The sequence below is a fragment of the Anser brachyrhynchus genome (assembly GCF_964034855.1).
Source record: "Anser brachyrhynchus genome assembly, chromosome: 5".
Taxonomy (NCBI): Eukaryota; Metazoa; Chordata; class Aves; order Anseriformes; family Anatidae; genus Anser; species Anser brachyrhynchus.
The window spans coordinates 11411284-11434696 of NC_137699.1; the positions used below are offsets into that span (position 1 = coordinate 11411284).

The window sequence follows — 23413 nt, forward strand, 5'->3', positions numbered from 1 at the left end:
AGCGTGGGACTTTGTGAATATACCTGGGCCCAGTAGCAGTAGGAGAAACTCCCAAAATAAAACTTTGTAACAGCAGATTTAGATCCAACCTGACCGAACCGTTTCTTATTTCTGAGAGAAATCCCTTCCCCACTCTGGTGTCCCTTGTAATAGAGAACAGCACATATAAAAAAGTGAGTAAGTAACCTGTAAGCTTCACCTGGATTCTCCATCAGCGTTCCCAGTTTTCAAAGAATTCAACTTCTCTAGATAAAATTTACCATATAACTGTTTCCAGGCTACGTTTTTCACGCAGGAACCATGTGTTTCACAGTATTTTGTTACGTACACTTACACTACACATACATACAGAATTTACCTGTTTACTTTTGAATCGCTAGACAAAAAAACAGCTATCATCAACTCCCCCTGCTTTCCCAAACACATGTAATTAAACTCCTCTGTATGCTGATGGCTATCTCTTCTAACATAAAACTCCTACTGATAAGCATTTATGCAATGTCAGCAATCACTTTAGGCAGAATTGGCTCAGGAAAAACATACAATGCTTCAAAATAAACAGAAGAAAGGGAAGTTGGCAGATCACCCATAGAAATGTTTGCACCTCAATGGTTACTTGGAATATTAAATATTTATATAGGCAGCTTTATATCTCAACGGTATATGTGAGTAACTGATTTCCCATAAATTGATTAAATACACTCATACTTTATTGAAAAATGTTATCATGTATGAACCTTCAAAGTACAAGTCAAGACATTGCAAGTTAAATACAAAATCAACTGAAGCTTCACAGATATGAGCAATATTTCAATTGGGATTATACTCTTGGACAATGCATTCCAAGTAAGTGAGCAGAACACTCAGAGTTCACATCAAGCTTCAGTAAACTGAGATATTTCATGACTTCGTTTGTCTTCCTGTGTGCTGATCTGCTACAGAATTGATTTTTTTTTTATACCAGCAGTCAGAAATCAAAATACTTTCAAAATTCTCAGTCAAACTTTGAAATTGAGCTGTAAAGTGGTTGGCAACGTTCGTATGTATTGTGCTACTCTATGGCTGTATGCAGACCTATGCTAGATATTTCAGTGGTGTCACTTCAAGCAAGCTGATTAACACTGAAATTGCAGTGGTTGAGGACGTCACCTCAACCCCAGTTTTTTTATTCATTTGGAAGAGCACTTTGCTGCTCAAACAATTCCACTGCGACACCTGTGGTGTGAGGTGCTCTCCAGCACAACTCAAGGCACCGATTTAAGACATCTGGAGGAAACTGCTATGTGTACAATTATTCCTATTTTTACAGATCGAAAATTTGCTCAATTTATAGATTTACCATACTCTAAGTGCTTTCTTCATCAAATGGAAACAGAAGAACGGTAAATAAAAGGCAAGGACAGGAAAAATAGACACAACTAAAAGTTTCTACTCCTCTGAGATTCTTGACACAGTATGCTTTGATAAAACTGTAATTACTGAGAACTACAACAGACCGATCGAGTGCAATTACCTTTGATGGTAACCGAAATCGTATTGTTTTCTCCAACTAGATAGCCACAGGGCAACAGCTCGGGTGTCTCTGCGCTGTTTGTGCGTTTGATTTCTCCAATGCTATAGCCCAGAACACTGTCTGAATTCAGTCCCAGCTGACTCACTGGATCCACATGAATGATGTATTCCTACGGTGAAAAAGAGGATGGAAAATTTTACGAAACACTGAAAGCTTTGAGCCTGTAGATTCTAAGCTACAACAACAACACTGAGTTGAGTATTACTTGATACTGGCAAATGCCTGTTCAAATAGTACCAAGCAAATCCTGAAAGAAAAAGCAGACAGAATAGACAAATAACTGCTACGTGCTTTACAGATGAGGAAACTGACAGTAAAGTTAGCTGACTTCTCTGAAGTCACACACAAAATCTTTGCAAAAGTCAGTGCTGTTTGGACACATACAAATTCAAACCGGTGTATACATCTGAGCCTCCATGCAGGCCTCCTGTTGTCAAATACACTGTGAATGCTGACAGAAGAATTGAAGCAGAGAGCAAATTGTATACACTAACCTTAAACAACCGCCTAACCACACCATCCAGAACATCCCATTTGGTCTTGCCACTGACTCCAATGCAGCCTATGAGGAAGGTGCGAGGCCTTGAATCCTAAGTGAATATAAGTGTGAATTGTGAATTTAAATTAATAAATAAATCCTAACTGTGTCACATGTCTGTTTAAGGTAACTGAAATTCTGGCATAGTTATGGTGCATCTTTATTTCTTTATATAGTAAATTCTGAATACTATATGAAATCCTTGTTCTCTACTTAACATTTTTACAGTGTTGGAGTGACAAATCTAGAGGATACTTAAGCAATACCCAGTGTTAAGCTAAATGTGTTTATTAATCAATCCACAAACAATTCAAAAGCATCTGAAAAGATTACAGCTTATCAGAAAGCCAGAAAGTTTCAGGAATTCTAGGCAAAAGTTCACAGCATTCACTTTTCTGTGACTTCATAATCTAAAATATGTTGCATTTTCAACATTTATCCTATTTACTTCTAGAAATCATGCCACAGACAAAGAAATCTAGTGAAATTCTACATAAATTTCTACATAAACTTGTGTGTTATGTTTGGTATATTATACCATTTTAGTTAATAATATTGCTTCTGATTTCTACAGCAGATAAAGAAAAGGAATGCACCTCATTTTTCTATTCTTCTGTAGCTGTACTCACTATGAAACATTTATTGAAGAAAAACTGATTTCTAGCGTAATACTTCATGTTCAACTAAAATGTAAAGAATCATTTCCACATGGTAACTTTACTGACAATAAGCACAGTAGAGCCCAACAGAATCAGCAATACATTTTTACTGTTAATTTACTTATCTGGGGCTGTAATTTATTAATGCAAAATTGTTATTTCATGGGAAGATCTGCTGAGCTGATTTTATTTCTGTTTATTGAAATTTCTGTCCCCTCTTACAAAGGCCATTAAATGATTTCTTAAATGCACTTCTACAGGTACTCATAATGTGAGATAGGAAGATCAATGCTTGGTAAAGATTGTGTAGTACATTCATGCATGCGTTACACACATGAAGCAGGCTGAAATTTCACAATATTTGAAACATATTTGGATATTTAAGATTCTTTACATTGCCTAAGAAAGGAGAACATCTGAAAAATAACTGATTAAAAATGAAATACTTGTACCAGAGAGGAAAACTTGAACTATAGTTACAGTTCTCCCAGTCTGGACCTAACAAATGCTTGTGGAATACTGTTGCTTCTAGCTTTTTAGCGCACCTTCTATCTACACACTGCATCATTTTGATTATTTCAACTTAAATAAAACTTGAAATAATAACAGAAAGGAGCTTTGTTCAGCTTTTAACAGATCAGTCTTAAATATAGGCTACCCCAAGGTGCAGATTAGTCTGCTCAACTCCTTGACTGAAAAATTGACCTGTCTTTCAGAGATTAATTGTAATGTTACTACCTACACCACTGACACACGGTCTAGGCTAGCAGTCCTTGATTACTGACATAGGTTCGGGGCTAGTGCTGATGTCACCGACTGGCAGAAGCTGTAAAATAAGAAGTCACTGCAGATGAGTCCCATGAGACAACCCGAACTGGTGTTGCTGGCGCTCAGCAGTTCAATGAAGTGAGAGTTTAGTGCTTTGTCTATCACTATTGATATGTTTGATATGTAAACTATTCTGCTGAGAAATCTGTAACGAATGTTTTGCAAATAAAAGCCTTCAAAAGAGATTGTAATGTGGCAGAAAATTTAAATCCAAAGTCGCTTATATGGAGACAAAATACAACTCACCTCCTTCCATTTCATTTCGTCCTGAAAGTTGACAACTATTTTGACATGCCTGCCTCCTTCTTTCCGGGCAGAGCCATCGCCAGTGTCATCTAACAGCATGTCTGTGAACAGATGACATCGACAGCTTTCATTGCTGTATCATAACAATGAAGGCTATTCTAGTTTATGCTAACACTTCTATTGCAGTCTAACACAACACATCTGGGCTTTACATGCCCAGAAGTTAAACGTAAGAACCAGGTTTACTGACGTCCTTACTAAATATCAAGATCACTTTTAAAAAGAAATTATTAGTCAGTTGCTCTGTATTTTTCTTCCTACAAAATATCCCCCTGGCTAATACAACACCATTAAATGGCTCTGAACACAACTCTCTGCAGCTGAGGTCATAGTTGGACAACTGCAATCTAGGGTGTAACAGACCTATGATGACATTTTAAAAGAAGGCTTATGCCAGCTCCTGACATATTTCCACACCTTAGCTGTTAATAATTTTCATGCTTTCATATTCCATGGCTAACCAAACCAAACCTTCCAAGTGCAGGATAAAACCTGCCCACCGCCTTTCTCATTAAACTCACCGAGACTGGTTGACTCCGTGAGGTTCAAACTGTGTTGAGAGAGACCCACTGAATGTCTTGGAGAGGATGAAATGGAAACCTGAGACTGAGCCCTGCTACAGCTGCCGTGGTTTTCAGATTTCAGCCGATCATTTTCTGCTTTTAATTTTTCAATCTCACTCTTGAAAAGACAAGTCAGCGGTTAGAAGGCACAGTGAAAACACACTCTTAAAATAGCGCAGCATAAGCAACTACAGAAGAAATATTAATTCAGTGGAAATGCCTTTTTCACATGATTTTAAGGCACTGCAGTAAATTAATTTTAATTATCACAATGACCTTTCTATGACATTTCTCAAAGTGTCCTAGAAAACAAAAATACGTGGGAATTTACTAAACACTGAAACGTAGCTCCTTTAAAGCAGATGGCCTGAGAATTTTTTAAGAAGCTGTTGACAGCCAATGAATGGTCTCCCCACAGGTTTCTAGGGTTGAAACAGTTAGCTGTTGCTGAGTTCAGGGAGGCGGAAATCATGGGTTCAAGCTGACCTTAATGAAGGTGTAAGGTATAACACTGGTACACAGGTAAACACGATTTTTTAGTAAGCATTCAAAAAGCTTTGAATTTACTTCCTTTTATGTTTTTATTGTGTGGCAGGATGGCCAGCGTTTAACACCTCAATATACACTGCAGTATTTGGTGTAGTTATCCCCTACCTGCATTCTGTTCATCGCCTCCCGCAGCTGGTCAAGCTGATGAGCAGAGCTAAGGGCTTCTAAACGAATATCAGTTAACTTCATTTCCTTGTCTCTTAGTTCATTTCGTAACTGCATGACTGTTTCAGCTTCACTGTCTGTGCATTCAGAAATTCTGGAAAAGAATGAAAAAGAGACATTGAACTAGACCATTTGTTACTTTTCAGACAGTGCTTTGCCAGCATTTATTAGTAAAAGAGAGAAAAATATATATATTCTTCAGGGAGTAAGCAACAGTTTTGGCTTACTGCATTAGTGATACCATAAATCAGATATTAAATAGGTCATGGAAACATTACAGCTTAGCGAAATACGTCTGAGGGTTAGTTTTCTTTAATCAGCATATGAAACAGAATTCAGGAAATTACCTACTATTGGATAGTCTACTTTTTTCATGGTAGTTGCCATAAAATAACTATTTTAAAGCCAAAATCTAAATAAATTAAGGGGGTGCAGGCAGTAACAGTAGTTGGTTGAAGATTGATGATTTTACAGAAAGATTTAAAGCTCACCAGGTGTGCACAGCTGGGTTTCCCTGAAATGTTCTGGAGGGCTTTGGAACTCTACACCTATTCAAGCGTGATAAATTCCTGTTCGCTTTAAAGCACTCATGCTCAAAAAATTTTTGGTGGCGTTCTTCTTCCCTCCTCCCAAAAAAAAAAAAGATTCTAGACGAGTAACATTTCAGCACATTCATTCATAAGTGTATCTATATAAAGATCAACTACCCAGCTGCATGCTTTGAGGGAGATTTCATTTAAAATGTCTCTCCTTAAATCAGGTTAATGAGAGATGTTTTCTTCACCAAAAAACCAATAAGCCAAAATGTATAAGTTTGACTTTTGCTCTATCCTTCCCTCAGTTTTCTCTCTTTTCTCATGTTGAGTCTTTTGGCTTTCTTGTCAAGATGTGATGTATGCACACAGCGTTTTGACTGATGATGGACGGGATCATCATTTAACAATTTACCAGCCTTAGAGTTCTAAAACACAATTTGCTGTAGTCACCAGAAACTCATTCAGTTAGGCTCAAGAGTCTGGAGAAGCTTTAAAAAATTCATGGGGGATTATCTTCTGATACTAACATTTCATCACTATTATTTGACTGCAAACTATTGCTATTCTTTTCACCTTTCCATGGGAAAACAAGTGATGGGCAAAACTTCAAGTTTGGATGCTTACTCAGATGCATTTGAACTGAAATCAGGCTAGAAGTTTTGTATGTTATTTACAAGGTTGTAAGGCCATCTGATAATTACATGTGTCACAATACAACCTCTTACATCTTTCTGTATTTATTTACTCTGTTCAAATGCAGAAGCTACTGATACAGTTAACACAAAATCCATTTTACAGTTTTCCAAGCACATTCTAAATGTGAGTGTATATTCAAAACTGCACAGTAAGACCATTTTAACTTTATTTCATAGGTAGCCAAACTGAAACATCAACGTTGTCTGTGACCTTCCCGTGAATGTAAAGTTAGCTAAGCAACAGCAAAGTCCTGACTTTAAAATGGAGACATATGGTTTGGCCGTACAGATTAGTCTATATAATAGCTTGCTGCTACCAAAAGGAGCAAATTTGCTTCTCACTCTTCCTTGCCTAGCCTGCTCCTGGCTGTGTTGCTGTCATGCCCCCATGCTTACACCAGCTCTAACACTCATCTGTGTCTGATCAGTCCGCCAAGCTGATCCAACTCAGCAACCTGGGATAAAAAAACCTGTTCACATTTCTTTCAAATTATTTTTCACCTAATTAGCATGTTGAATTGGCTCAGTAGAATTGTCTAATGAGTAGCAGAACCAGTGTGAGAGAAGGACCGGGCACAGGAGGTCCAGAAGCAAAGAGGAGCAGGTCATTTCCATTCATCAGAAACAAGCTGTTAGGTGAGTTCGGCTGTATCGCTATACCATGATGTTTGATTTCCAGTAAATCTTTACCTTTAGCTGAATTTGTCAACTTAAATTGGGAAATCATCACTGCAGCTTAGCACAATATGCGCTGCCTTTAGCCAACAGAAAAAAAAACAAAATCCCAGACTTGGCCTGGTTTGTTTCATTAACAGCTAGAGATCCAATTAGTTCTGCACTCGAAGGTTACCCAGGTTATAAATACTCTTCATACTCAATATGTTTTACTGAGAGAGCTCCCCAGTGAAATATGAAACAACACTACAGTAAAGAAGCAACGATTTTTAGCTTATTGGATACTCATGGAAAGGTACTGTGTCAGTCAATACTAAGTCAGCTTACCTATCTTTAATTCCCTGAATATACAAATTCAACTTTTCTGTCTTTTGCCTGTAGTCTCCTTAGGGCACACAACATGTAAAATAAACAGTAGTTGAAATGTTTGTTCTTTGCTCGCTGTTTTGCTACTACGACAGGGTTAAGGATTTTAACAAATAAATTTGGCCGTTCTGGGAGATAAAATAAGTAATGCTCGGGAGTAGGATCAACCAGTGGCAACAGACCAGTCCAGAACCACAAGACAATCCTGCCTGGCCCACTATGTCTTCTGCTGTGGCCTCATGGTGAACAGCTGGTTTTAGCATTACACTCAACTGAACAGCTGTCAAACTCTTGCAGTGCTTACACAGATTTGCAGATCCTCATTCAGAGAAACCAAACAGGATGGGACGGTGTAGGGTATATTTTGCCATTGTTTGTTTCTGTAAAGCTAGCACCGAAAACATTGCACCTGTCCAAAACATGGTATTGTTTCTCTTTTCTTCTACCAGTGCAGCAGGATGCCTGCCAGTACATTTTCCATTAAATAAATAATAACAATAATATTAAAAAACTCTTACAGAGAATTGGAATGGGAGGCTCTCAACAATGGTGTTGAAGTAGTAGAGTTATGGTGCGGTAACTTTGGTGATGAAGGTAATGAAGAATCAGTCATCTCTTCAATATCTGAATGAGAAGATGCTGACTTGGGAGATTTCTTTTTACCAAAAGCTTGCTTGAAGGAGCTGCGTAACTGAAAAAACAAGACCACAACAGTAGGCATATCATGAAGAATTCATCCAGACAAAAAAGCCACAGAGGAAAACTCTAACATGCAAATATTTCAAACAACAAAGCCATAATTACATAGATTTTAACAGGTAAAAGAGAATCAAAAAGCTTTTTTTTCTGCAACCATTATATGAGATTAATAAGGTCAATAAGACTGGATATCAGTGCTTCCTATTTTTAATATTTTACAGCAAATTCTGTTCAGTGAAACGAGCTTTACATCAACACTGTAATGACTTGTAGCTATAATATAACATGACAAGGTTAATGATGCTGAAATGGTTAGTCATGTAAATGGATGGGTTAGCTTTGTATCTCATAGTTTAAAGTAGGTCTTCCTTACCTCATTGACCTGCCGGAAGAAGCGCAAGCAAAAGGAAGTGGGGGGAAGGAAAAAAGACATGTTTTAACAGATAAAGCCAGCGATAAGGAAAGCTCTGGATTTCTAAGACAAACATGACCAATTATCAATAAAGACCAAGAGTTACTTCAAAACTAGAACCCTGTATTTTCTAAAAACAGGTGCTTCAAACAACATACAGTCTTTTTTGCGTTACTTGAGGGAGACACCAGATCCAAGCCTCTTAACTATTTAAATTATATTTTCTCCTTGGCTCAGATGCAATGTTTTGGCTAACAGCCATATTAATATTATGTTTTTCCTTGCAGGAACAGGTATTTCACCAGGATAAAATACTGAATCATCTCTACACACCTGCAACTATATATATATATATATTTTTTTTTTTTAAATGTGCCCGCCATTTGCCAAAAAACTCATAGAATGAATATTGATGTGGCTGAACTGATGTTATGCTGAATTTACAGTTCAACACCAGTTAACACACTCCAGCTTAACATGAGATGAAAGTTATTTTTATACTAGACAAAGATTCCTATGTTGAGAAATGTTGCAAATCTGTTTTTTCAGCCCTGTGTGGACAGCTGCATTGCTTCTACATACAACAAAAGGTCTTTGGCTGAGAACTTCATCAGTATTTGTGAATTAACAATGTGCAAATCAGACTACTATTTTCTCATTAAATTACTGATTTAATTTCCAATCTTCATTTTACAGCAATGACGTACTCATATTTAATACCAACGTTAAGATATTGTCCTGTCTTCTGTTTATAATAAGGAAATGTTTCCTTAACCTACTTTAAAGATAGCCGTGTGATGAATGAGAAACTTATGCTGACGTAGAATGGTATCTACTACATTACAATAACAAAGAATAGAAGCTAAAGCAAAAAATTCAAAGTGTTTATCTTAACTAAGGCGTAACCATTATAAAAGATTTGTGTCACAAAAATGAAAAGAGTTGCTAGCAATTTACAAGGTGCAGCAATTTACCCTAACTACTGTAAAACCCCACACAAGAGCGATGTGGAGATGACATTGTTTCCAATTAACGAATGATTTTAGGAGCAGAAAAGCAATACTACCGTTACGAAGGAGCTAGCAAGATATCCAAATGAAACCACCGTGACAAAAGAGAAATAAAACCAAGAACCTGCTCAAAAAGCCATTTCCTACAGTCCAGGGAGTTTCATAAATGTTTCTGAGGGGATATTGTGCAAATAAAAATCAAGACTTTACCAGCTCAAACCACATTTTGTAGCTATACAGAGAAGCTCCCAAAAGATCAAGGGAAATTTAAATTCCGTGGGAAGGAAGGGGTGGATTGCTTTACTGGGTACAATGTAGGATCTAGGGACTTCAGTCCAAACTACAGTCAGACTAGGTCACTAAGGCAGTTCTGGTCTAATTCAAAATGGAGTTTTATATATTGTACCTTTCCTCCAGTACACGGTACCTTGTATACAGTACATGACGAGCAAAGAAGGAAAAATGGGAAATGAAAGGTAAGTGTTGCAAAATCTTGAAGAATAAATGTTTATCACAATAAATTTTTTAAGTTTTTATTTTTTTTCCTGTGGAAATCCATGGTAACGTTCTGAACAGAGCTCTTAAAGTGTTTAACATGTTCACTTAAAAGAAGAGAGCCCTATGAGGCAAAAAGAAAAAAGAAAAAAAAACCTCTCATTTTTGTAATCATGGATTTGTTTACTTTAATGACATTTATGGATTTGTTTTACTTTAATGACAAATGTAGAGTTTTCCCTGAGGGGCTGGACACCGTATAATTTTTACCCAGAATTGATCTTTGACAGGTATTTCTACTATAGGACTGTCCTTTTGGCTGTTAACATAAGATTCAATCCTACACAGAGCCTACACAAGCACATACATCACTTATGACTCAATTAACTCTTCAAAAGAGTATTTACACAGGATTTAAACAGTGCCTAGTTCTTGTGCTGACCTGTTACATGAGGCATGGGGAGAAGGAGGAGCTGAGCAGCTACATTTCACCATGCGTGTTCTGACAGTTTTACATAAAACCTCACGCAATCCGTTAAAATGCACTCACCCAGTTCTTCCTCTTCTTTTTCTTTGAATCACTCTCTATGTTGCTTCCCACACTGGAGTGGCTGGTAGCACTGTTAATGCTAGAAACACTATCTGAAGAGTGCTGCCTTCGGATCCGCAGGTCTGTGGGTTGAGCAGCTCCAGTTCCTGAATATTAATTGAGGTGGTGTCAAATTTGGTATTCTGTATTAATCGTTCAATCCCAAATGAACAGTGTTGGAAAAAAACACACGATCACTTACCCCAACTGATGCACTGCTTGTTTCAAAGCAGTACGCCTAATACTTATTTCTTGCGAGGAGATTAAAATCTCAGACCCAGACCGTTCAACAGGAGTTACATATGACAAGACTGCATTCAAACTTCATATTGGAAATTACAGAGAACACCAAAGAAAATAAAGCCAAGTGTTTGACAGCTCTGAAAAGGGGGGTCTTTGCTCCCTGATGCTTCACATCAGTGTCTAAGATGGGTAAAATACTAAGCGATTATAGTAAATTCATTGAGCTCACACTCAAGTTCTAACACGTTCATTTATTTCTGTAGAATTTACCACACTATTTACACAGATACCCATTCCAAATCCCCACATTATACCAACTCAAGTAACTAGAGCATGGTCGTGAGACAAAGTTAATCTCTGACAGAGTTGCACGAGATATTACCAAGAGGACTCAAGTCCCAAGAGCACTTCACAGTTGTGAAATGCAGTGCTTGTTTCTCACCTTTGCAGTTGAGCTCAGGTGTGTTGATGACTCCATTAATGGCAGCCTGGGCAGCAGCATTTTGCTTCTTCAGCAGTTCAATAGTCTTCCTTAACTCATTCAGTTCGGAGTCCTTAAATAAGAAAAAAAATGATGATACATCCAAAAAAGCTAGTGTTACCAAGCTGTATTTGGTAACATTACTTCTCGGTCTGAGCATTGGGAGTTGACAGAGAATTTATGGAATATATATCTACAAGAAAATATAAATGAGGTTCAGTATGCCTGGGGAAATGCATCCTCAATAGTCTGCTAAATAGCTTGATTATTGCAATACAAGGAAATGTGCATGCTCGTAGTAGACAAGTAAAATATATTCAAGCACACTGTCCAAAAAAAACTATGTTGCCCATCTTGCAATGATTTTTCTTAGTGTTTCATCTGGACACACAGGTGTGAATGCATTGGGAAGAAATTTATTACAAAAATATGCAATACTGAAGACTTGTATCCAAAGGAAGAAGTTATAGGAATAACTGTATCAGTTGTCACAACATCCCAGTACGAAAAACAAGTATCTTAGTCAAAAAATTTACTATAATTTATCCTTTCACCACAATTGAGGAAATTAAGGCATACAGTGTATGTGACTTACTTCCACATCACAGGAGGAGGAAGAGCAACAATGCTGCAAACAGAACTGAAGGCTTCTGTACTGACAGTGCCCTTCCCCTCATCTTAAGAAAAGGTCTTCAACAGTTAATTAGTCTAAACCACATACGCATTTACCTTTTGTGAATGAAAAGTTAAACCTCCCTATAAATCTGTCAGATAAAGCACAACGGTGACTTAATCCTTAAAAGCAATCTCAGATCTGCCCATCTGGGATACACATCTTTAAAGTGCACCTTCCACAAATATTTCTCCAACTTACCTTTTGTTCAGCTGTCATGGTTAGGCTCTGCAGTCTGATCGTCATGTTTCCCAGACTCTGCTCAAATGCTGCCACAAGGTGTGCCTGAAAATTAAACGAGACAGAAGTTATTTTGTTCTCTCCTCAAACAAGAATATTTATGCAGGTATTTAAATAGAGTACTACCGTATTTCATTGTTTGTTGTGTCAATGATCCAGAGAAAATAACAGTGATTCAGAAAGGTCAAAGGACTTGAGCATGCATCGTGAAAACGTTTACAAACAAATTACCAGGAACAACTTAGTTGTGGAAAATTAGAAATGCTGAAGGTAACAGACCAATGTCAGGATTTTAGAAAACGACAGGCCATTTGTGTAGAACTCCTACTAGCAGCACACCATGAAGTCGTGCAGTTGTAGGCTATAAACCATGCTGCCATGCTTGGCAGCAGCTGCTACCAAACACTTTAGAGGACATAGCAGTAGGAGCAGCACCATGACTTGGCACATCAGTACGGTATCTCCTGAAGGTGGGTTTTCTGGCAGGTGTTACCCCCAGCTTTGATGCATAAAATTGCATGGAACCTTTCCAATCTGCAAAGGACATCCTCTCACCTAACTATATAGGGAATGGCACCACCTTCCACAGAGCCATTCCAGGCTTATCATCAGCACACAGCTGACTTATCCTACATAATTGTTCTCACATTCACATTGAAAGCAAACACAAACACTACAATAATACAGGGACGTGCATCTCTCGTTCCCCTCAGCCCCTATGAAAATAAGCAGATCTCAGACCGTGAGAAAATAGCAAAAAGTAAGTTAAAACCTTACTTTGAAAATGTAAAGGTTTATTTAAAAAACAAGCTGAAAGGTTTTTGGGGGGCGGGGGAGCAGTGAAGAGGGAAAAGCCAAACTGATATTCAGTAACATTCAGCAATACTTTGCAGAAGTTTTTTTTTTTTTTTTTTTAAAAAAAAAGGACCGCATGGATTAATAGTGGGATACAACCCCATGTTTTGAACCTAGCTTATGAAAAAAATACCCTTCTGAATCCAAATCAAGCTCCTTGAAATTATTGCTTTGTGGAAATTTTCAGTGAGCTACAGAAAACAGTTACTTTCACATACTAGTTAGAGGGAAACATTTTCACAAAGTCTTGTCCCAAACGGCCTGAGAATAACATCGAAGGCTACAGTGTGTATAGAGCAGAACTCAGAAAATATCTGATAAATTAAATAGAGAGGTCAACTCAAAATGCCTAAATTAAAAGCCTTTTTTTTAGTTATTATTATTATTTCATTTTTAAAGAAATCTTGTGTAAAGTAAATGTCTGTAAAGCATGGTCTTTATAATCAGCATTTATTTGTCTAAAATTCATTGGGATGAGACCTGGCCTTTTACATGGAAAAACTGTATGTTCTGTAAAGAGAGGTGGCTAGAGACTGAAACATATTGGCAGAACAGTTACAGCAACATCTCTGCAGATAGCTGCAGCTGATTTATGGACAAATAAAGGGTATGCTGAGTTCTATGAAGTTTAAGTAGAACAAATCGAAAAAAAATTGCAAAGCGAATGCAGCTAAAATGGAATATTTTCAAAATAATAAATGATGCTGACTTTTTGCAAAACAAACAAAATGTACAGCAACAACACACGTAAAATCTACTATCTGCAAAGATAGTGCCTGGTAGTAACCATGCACAAATTCTTGGGCAAATTAATGTCAATTGGGATAGGCACACAGAAGAAGAGTCACTACACAGATACCATTCCCTCTGCTCTTTCCCTAAGCACATGCTACTCGCTGCCCTTGCAGAGGCTACTAACTCCTGTGCTGAATAACAGCCTGCTGAATCTCAACACTCTACGAAGAAGAATGCAACAAAATTAAGCCAGCGCTAGATGAGTTGCATAGCTGACAAGTTCTTTGTATGAAGGATGAAAGCTGGGTTATTTAATAATGTGATAAAAAAAAAATGCATGCAAGTGAATCTGGTTTTACTTTCTCGCATGTAAAAAAATGTTCCTGGATGAAAAACAAGTAATGTACTCAATCCCTTTTGTATTCAGGAAGCAAACATAAGAACTTAGATTTTGGAAGATTTTTTAATTTCTTTTCTTCCTGGGTCAGAGACTGAAAGGCTACATGCAGTCAAAGCACTTTTATTTGACTTCTATACTAACTGTATTCTTGATTTTCCGTTTCTATTTTGCAAGCTGGATGCAGCGCTGTGATGCCTGCAGTAAACACTACAGTACATTTCCCCTTGAATCTTTCTTATGGTAGGTGCTATTGATCAGATGAAAGCTGTCCTTTACTGCGTCAAGTTCAGTATTGTACTTATTCAAAGAGCTGCTGGACAAGAATGTTCTCTTCAGTAACGTGCTCTTATGTTTATCTATTCCCACAAATGAGGATGTCAGTGTGACCCGGTCTGATCACTGTTCATCTGTAGCTTATTTATTCTAGAATGCTTATTTTCCTAGCAAGCTAGTGTCTTTCACTTCTCCTATCTGTGTCTACAGAACAGAACATAAACTTCCTCAGAGTCACACATAGTGTTGCCTCAACACAACGGCTTCAAGATCTTTTTTTTCCAAGTGTCTTAAACATCAAATTCCTCAGCGGAAACAAGCAGTATTGCCCACACTGGCAAAAATCAGGATATGTTCACTCTTTAGAAACTGTAAATAAATTCTCAGAGTCCCTTCTGCCTCTGTTACCTATGATTACACCATTAGCCCACTTCTTTACGCAACAGGAAAACTTCATGTTTTTTAATCCAAGTTTCTACCAATTTTTATTCCTACCAATTAGAACCACCATTTGTACCTCACCCCACCCAAATATCAGAATAAGACACTATTTATAACATAAATAAATAAATAAAGAGCTGGTCTTCAATGATTCTGATAAAAACATCTTCAGATCTTGACAATGTTTTTATCAGATGTGTTAAGCACGATGAATATTCTAATTCTGTATTTAAAGGAAGGCATAAGATAATTCAGTAGGACAGAGGATGATATTTTTGGAAAGGTTCCACATGCATGTAGATATTTTTTTAAACATATACATAATGTGAACTGAATGTTATACAGATGAAATCTTTTTGTCACTTAGAAGACCTGTGGTGGTAATTGGTGCATTAAATGCATTCCGTTAGAATTTGTTCTCTGAGTTGTACTCACATTGGCAGTCAACTGAGTTGTCAGAGCTGAAACTTTTTCTTGGGATGCATCCAATTCTCTTCGTAGCTTGCGGATCTATATATTTTAAGAGATTATTTTACTGCACTATAATATGGAGAAATAAAACAGCAAGACAGAAAATGCAGAGTGTCCTGACAGAACATTTATGCCTGTCAAACACAGTGTGCTCTTACCTCTGACTGGCATTTCTCTTCAGGCTATAAAATAAAACCAGAAAAAATGTATGAGGATATTACAACATAACCATCATGACAACCTGTGCTGTCTAGGCACTGTGGTGATGAAAAACTGAGGACTCATAACTAGTTATCTGAGTATGCAAAGGGGATGTACCGACCATCCCTTCTGGTCTGCATGATAAAATTGTGGCTACTGTGGCTTGTTTCTAACCCAAGTTACCAGCAAACGGAAGAAAGTTGGACACTCCACTATCCTTATGTAAACATGTCCAGTACAAGCCACCATGAAAATTATACCCATCAAACCACCCTATTAAGAGCCACTTATGCTTGGACAGCAAGCACATAAATGAGAAACTTAAGGCAGTGGCTGCTGACTACTCTCCTTGTGGCTCATGTCTACGAACAACAGCCCAGAGGAAAGGTCTGTTTTCCACCCTTCCAATGTGTTATCTGTTTTGGCTTCATACAGACCTTGATTGAGGCAAGGTTAACAATGGAAGGCAGTATTTTCAATTTATTATCAAGGTCTTAAGGCCACGTTACACATGTAGCCTGCTAACAGTGGAACAGATACGTGAAAACACTATGCTGCCTTGACAGCTTGATAAACAATTATACATATTGTTCCAAGAGCAAGTCTTCCTGTGTAGTCGTGTCACACATCCTTGTTTTAGCTGTGGATGTGTGGTTAAGTGTGAAGTTGCATCATACTTGCATAACAATTTGAAATGAAAGATTCTGTTCAATTCACACATATTTCAGAAGTAATTGCTATTCGCCCTTTGTTTTCTTAAAAAGGTGATGCTTTTAGAAACCTCCAAAATTCCGATTACAGCATACCAGGAATGCATGATCCAGTTTTAAACTAGCTAGTTTGGGATTAAACTAGCCACTAGGATTTAATCATCAGTACTGAATACCAGCACGTGTAGGCTGGAAGCTGCTTGTGCCCCCAGGTCACTGCAATTAACGCCCCAACTAACCAGATAGAAGTTAGGCAAGACAGGGTCTACGTGTTGCAGCCTCACTTTCCCATTAAAGCACAGGTATAGTCTTAGGAAGTCTTCCATGCTTTAAATGGAAGATCCTTTGTAAGAATATTAGAAGAAAATAAGCCAATGCAACATGCATTTTAAAAAAATCTGTATTTCCAAACTTCAGAAAGTTTTATTTCAGGATCAGATAACCTAAGTAAATACATACTTCTGGAGAAAATATTACTAGCATAGTGAGCAAATGCTTCCTTACAGTTATTAAAATCTACATTATTGAAAACTTATTCAAGATTCTTTAATAGCAAATACTTAATACAAGGCTGGAATGACTTGATACAGCAAATTTGGGGTGCTTTAAGTAATGCAGTTCAAATCTCCTCAGACTTGCGGAAGTCCTTAACAGTGAAACCTGTTTAGCAGAGTTGTAAAACACTGACTCAAACAAAAAGTTGCTGCTTTTAAGCCATTAATATCTCTGTTAATAAGAATATGTCTAAGTATCAACAGGCATCTTTATGAACACAAACATTTCTTTCAGAGAAAGCTTACAGAACACGAACATGAAAATTAACAGTGCTTTTGTTCCTCCTCCTTGAATGGCAAAAATAATTAGCACAATAAGACCAGTCAATTCAATAACTTTGACTAATAAAGTAAAATCATTCATTTCATTATACTCACCGTCGAATAAATAGATGATGTACTGGACACCAAAGAGAGAGAAGAACCATGCACTAGAGGAAAGAAAATTAACAAACCGAACATAAATACTGTAACCACATAAAGCAATCTTCGTAGATCATCTATTGTCAGCTACGTGCCTGATGAGGAAATACTTTCATAAAGTTCATCATCCATCATAAACTTCATTATGTTATTGCACAAATAATGGTCAGCTGGAAGAATACTTGGCCACAGAGCACAATCCATAAACTCTGATTTGGTAAAGCTGTTTTAACAATTTAATATTACAAATTTTGGGGGGACAACAAGGTGTCCCAACGAGGAACAACAAGATTAAAAAGAAAAGTTTCAATGAAGATTTGTTTAGAAATAAATATTTCTTTGGACAGACATATCTTACAACTCGGGATAAAAAAAGGAACAAATTAACTGCAATGAAGGAGAGGTTTCAAAATTAAGTCTAACTTCTTCATCTTCGGTTTTAGATGAGATCATAGGGGAGTTGTTTTCTTTATGCAGTCAAATCACAGACCAAGAGAGAACTCTGATTCCCTGCTCCACTTTGCACCGAGATGAACTCCAGAAGATTTGGAGCACCCAGGTCAGAAAGCACTGTTTAATCTGGGGACTCTGAATTGTCCTCTAAAATAACTATATCCTCCTTCCACCTCTATGACAGAACTGCATCATGGGTGTCAATGATCTGAATACTTCCTATTCCTGCAGACTTTTGGTCTGTCTTTAAGGCAATGACATTTCTTTAACAAGGTGATTTCTTTCTCTCGTAGCAAAATTACCTGAGTGAAAACATGGCTGCAAAACATTTTCTGAAAAAGAACCAAGTCCAAGCACTTTTTGCATTTAAATATGCATTCAGTAAAAGATATCCGCATGTATTGATTTTTCAGGTTGTTACCATCGCACTGTGTTAGGATCTACATGTAACATCATCTTTTTTTTTGTTATGCTATTAAAAGAAACAACTACCTGAAGCTATTATTTCTGTTCCTGAAACATGCACAAATAACTTTTCTTATTTTTAGAAACAAAATACTTTTACTGAAACTTTCATTCAAACTCTAGATAACTTCGTACAAAGCATACGAAATCCTGTTAATCATTTTTTCTTTCATCTAAATACTCCAGCCAAAAAAAGTTTAGAAAAGTTGCCATTGTGTTTTAATTACCTACTGAAATTCTCCTACATTCAAAATAAATGGGTTCTGTTTTCCCATTCACATTATATCCTAAGGCAAGGCTGGAAAGAGAAGTAAACAAAGTCTAAGTTGTCTTCTGGCGGAATTTAAGACAATTTATAAAAACCCACAATAAAGTAAAAAAACTCACACCCATTTGCTTTTTCTGGTTAATAATGTTTTCAATTAAAATGATCTTTAGAGTGAGATGCTAAGTACTGTGCTGTATTAAGAACATAAAAATTACCAGAATGAATCAGGCCCAAGGTCTGTTTAATCAAATATTCAATCTCTGGCTGCAGTACATTCTCACAGAGAATGTTTGGGGAAAGAAACGTAAGAACAAGGCAGATACTTGGTGATTTTCCCCAGGTACACCTTTGTATCTTCTGGGAATCAGCAGAGATGGAAATTCCTGAGACAGAAACTGCACTCAAACCATTATTTTTCATAGTTCCCGTGACCTAGCATTAACTTGCTTAATTACTTCTGAATCCACCGACACATTTTTGTCTGTAAAAAAAAAATTGCTTTGGTTTATAGATATATTCTTATAATATATTAATATATTAGTTATTAATATTAATATATTAGTTGTTTTGGCCTGCTGCTGAATCAGTCAGCAAGTTCCTTGAGTGTCTCTGGACCTTGGTGGAACAAGAAGTAATGGATAACTGTCGTCTTCATTAATGCACTAAATTATACATTATCACCTCCTTCAGTCATCATTTTCCGAGCTGAAGATTTCTCACTTATTCTAACTCTCTTCCTACTATAGATGTTATGCATTTAAGATCTCCACATCACTTTTGTTTCTACCTTCATTTTATCTTTAGCATCGCTTTGTTTAAAAAATGAAATGCCCAGGGCACAGGCAATATTGCACAAGGCCAACAAAGGTCTCACACAGACAACTTATTATTATTTTGCTGTGTTTCTCTATGCTATTCCTTTAAGCAGTTTTTACTAAAAATAAAAAAATAAAAGATAAGAGATGTATTTAAGAAAGTGACCGTAACAACTGCTCAGACAAGAAGCTGATCTCTGTAGAAAGGAATGGGGGACAAACATATTTAAGTTCACACCCACTGGAATTTTTAAGATCACATGGGGACTTCAAAGGAAAAAAGAAGGAACAGTATGAAAAAACTTCAAACTCTGGGAATCATATTGCCTTGTAAAACACCACTACTGCATCATTTGAATGTGCATATAATTTGAGATTTCTAGTTTCAAGGAGAGCTAAGGAGTTAATATTTTTGTGCAATTTCTTGTTAAAGTACCTGCAGATGGCTACTTTAAGGCTATTTAATTAGGAGCCTGAAGGCAGCTATGCTCTTGATGTGAATCCTGTTTTCTGCAGTTAACGTGCATCTGCATGTAGACTACAAACCCAAATTGTTTTGGAACTATTATTTCAAAGCACTATAAATGCATATGCAAGCACGTATCATTTTTTCATGTTAGCAAAGAAATAGTCTAGTCATGATCAACTGTCCAAAGAGTAGAAAAAACAACAGATGTTTCAGTCAGCAGCACAAAAAGGAATCAGCATTTTTATCTCAACAAAAATGAATTCAATTCCTCTTCTGTCTAAGAGGCTGAAGCATCAGGGCCAAACCAACAGCAACACAGCTCCTGGGGAGGAATTATTGCTACAGAAGCAGGGAAATGGAAGAGCCAAGAGACCAGTTAAGTTTTAGGCTGTTTTTCTCTGAAGTTCTGGATATTTTGGAGGCTGTTCCTGCTGGCATCTCCCCAGTGCTGAAATCCTGCAAGAAGCATAATTACTGCAAGACTCATAACATTTCCACTTAAGCACTGTGCTACAAGAGAATGTGACAGAACTTGATGCTATGGAGACAAAATTTTTATATATATATATATATATATATATTTATTTTAAGAATAAATTCTGGGCGTGCTTAACTTAACAAGAATCAAATGTCTTGTAATTTCATATGCTAATAATTAAGATGTAGGTTGGTAAGCTTTACTTAAGACCTGGATTTATACTTTATTGACACTGGCAGATTAGTATAAAATTAATTTGTCCATTAACCATATTTAATTTCTGTAATACTTTTTCATCTCAAGGCATGCGCACACACCGTGAATTACATTCACAGTTTTGAAAGCACAGGATAACTCATGCGCCATATTCAGAACTGCTTGCTAACTTATAACTTGTCATTCCCTGAGAAATAAGCAGGAGCTACAGGGCTATCCCTGCCTTCAGTAAGACTAAAGAATTTTAATAAAATGAATGAAAAGCACTCGGCAGAACATTTGGCTTCACTAATGCTTCCCTTTTCCTTTTTTACATGGTCCCTCCCTCAAACATGTAATACTTCTTAAATATTCATTCAACCCAGCCTCTTTCCTGGACAAGAATTTCTGAATTACAAAATACAGTTTATCCTCCCATACACCAAAATGCATTAGCTGCAATTGTAGGCACACTTAAAATAATAAAAGACCAAGATTACAAATTTTTGATGATGTCTTCAATAAAACTTGAATAAGTTTTACTGTAGTAGCTCTTTCTATAAATCATCTAAATATAACACAGATGCACTGATCTACATTAATTCAACAATTATATTAAGTTGCTCTTTAGTATGAGAAGAACTGCTCATCACAGAATGGAATTCAATTGACTATCAGGCAATCTTTGACCATTTCTGATCATCTAGCTTTCTGAGAGCATGACACAAAGGTCAATTCCTGCAGCGACATGTTTTCAGGGTTATTTTTCTCTTTTTCAAGCCCTAAGGAAGACCCTCAACCACAGGCCCCTAAAACACAATTAAATGTAATGGAATTATAGTTCATCTGAATTCAGTAATGAATTAGCCCTGATTCTTTCCGAAGCCATATCCATTACACATTTTCTATCCCTTCGAATGGCAGGAAACTGACGGAATAACCAGTATCTGCAGGAAGGCACCTGGTGACTCTTAAAAGCTCCTGCAAGCACCAAAGCATAGCTCCCGTGCACACCTAGCTCTTAGGGGTGGCAACAGCAGGGGCACTGTATCCATAGCGCTTAAAGTACAGGGCTTCAGCAGTGGACGAAGCAAGCCAGCGAAGACCGATGAGAGCTGTATCAATAAAGCACCTGACACTCAACAAAACTCCCAATCCTTGACAGAAAGGAGATTTAAGACTTGAAAAGCTAATCCTGTCACCTTCCTGTGAACCACTCCCAGAACCTGCCCCATGCTTGACTTCTCAAAGTGCATCATGTGTTTTGTGGCATGCAACCATATGGAGGTTTTGATGCGCACTCATAGCTCAGGTAGGTTGGCTACTCCTCGTGCAACCATAGGGTTGCTTGATCAGTAACAACTAAACAAAATATTAATTTACAAGTAAATTAATTTTTCTTCTTGTATTAACTTGAGCTTCTTTCATCAAATACGTATGAATGCTTATCTGAAATGAGGCTGAGGAAGAAAAAAGAAGAGTTTAAATGTTTTGAAGAACTACTCAGGGCCCTTCTGTGAAAGCTGTGCAGATACGAACCCATGGCATTCAGCAGAAATAACACAGAAAGACATGTTGAATACAGATAATTGAAAATTAACCGGGATAGAAACAACAGTCTGACTAATTTCAATTACTTATACACTACAAACACAAATATGGAGGCCCAGGTCAGGTGAATATTCCTATTCAAGAAAACACTTCAATATGCTAACTCTAAGCATGAACTTGAGCATTCTGGTATCACTAAAAATGAAGCAAAGGATGTGTATAAATCACATGGTACAGGTACAAGACTCATAAGCTATGTCCAGCCAGAAGGACTGAGCGAACACCTTCAGAACACAGATCACTAGGATTAGTTTTATACACCACTGAGAATGCTATGCAAAGAAGTGTGGTCTAAAATGACCGTGATGCTGAACGGAAAAACACAACATTTACACTTGGTTTATGTGAGAATGCCATCTTCTGATCATTTCCAGCACCACATCCTTTACTGACCTTCTTCAAAGCCATCACGGAACGAGCCAGACCGGCTCATTGTTCTGCTTTTCTCATCCAGGGACATTGAGCTATTCCTGAAGCGTGTGTCACTATAGGGGTCATAAGGACCGTCTGCATTGGAAAGGCTGTGTGTCCGTAGCATGGTTGGATTTGAAAGGCTCATCTGGGCTGCAGTGGTTGGGCTTGCTATAAAGAATAGAATAAACACCAAGTTATTTGTGTGACCGCAAATTTTCATTCCTGATGTTCACGCAACTACAAAAAAAAAAACAAACTTCTTTATTCTGAGACACAAATTTTTGTTGTCATTCTCTCTAGACATCATTATGTTTCTAATTGCAGTGGATTCAAGTAAAAGGCATGCAGATCTAGTTAATAAATAGGAAAACTCAAGTAAATAAGGCCATTTTAAACACTGGGTACTAAGTTTATGTTTCTACAGACAAGCGCAGTCAACTCAGCAACACTGTGTAGGCATGAATTAATTATTTCTCATATAATTTGGAACAGTCCTTCCTCAAAAAGGAGTAAAATGCCCAGAGGAATTTAAACTAATATTTTGCCTACATAAAACAGGCCTGATGAACCATCTTCTTCAAGTTCCCAGAAAATTACATTTTTATCTGTATTTAAGAGAAGTTAGAAATTTTCAGACCTTTAGTTTTCTAATAGTTGCATATTTCAGAATTATTTCTTTCCACTGTGAGCTCCTAAGAATTGCAAGTAGTACACAGGCACGCGTACTTGTAGAATTTGCCGATTAAAAGACGCCATACAAATATCACTTTTGCCTCAAAAGCCAACAGTCTCACAGCCAGTGTTTGGAGTACAAAACTTCCACTCCAATTTTCACATTTTTAAAGCAACTGTTGTGCTAAATTATAACTGTTATTTACTAAGAACTG

General features: G+C 37.1%; 1 protein-coding gene across 24 annotated transcripts in view; it reads right to left on the reverse strand.

The window, feature by feature from the left end:
* The window catches only part of NAV2 (neuron navigator 2), a 431840-nt gene that overhangs the window by 13806 nt on the left and 394621 nt on the right, over window positions 1–23413 (reverse strand). For all 24 annotated transcript variants that reach the window (XM_080592405.1, XM_080592410.1, XM_080592398.1 and 21 more), the window contains 13 exons: window positions 22506–22694; window positions 17314–17366; window positions 15629–15652; window positions 15435–15509; window positions 12257–12340; window positions 11344–11455; window positions 10620–10765; window positions 7972–8144; window positions 5122–5275; window positions 4426–4585; window positions 3845–3945; window positions 2068–2163; window positions 1514–1682 (listed from right to left, as the gene is read on the reverse strand). In XM_080592405.1, coding sequence (XP_080448531.1) covers window positions 1514–1682; window positions 2068–2163; window positions 3845–3945; window positions 4426–4585; window positions 5122–5275; window positions 7972–8144; window positions 10620–10765; window positions 11344–11455; window positions 12257–12340; window positions 15435–15509; window positions 15629–15652; window positions 17314–17366; window positions 22506–22694 — 1536 coding nt within the window. The remainder of the gene's footprint in view (window positions 1–1513; window positions 1683–2067; window positions 2164–3844; window positions 3946–4425; window positions 4586–5121; window positions 5276–7971; window positions 8145–10619; window positions 10766–11343; window positions 11456–12256; window positions 12341–15434; window positions 15510–15628; window positions 15653–17313; window positions 17367–22505; window positions 22695–23413) is intronic.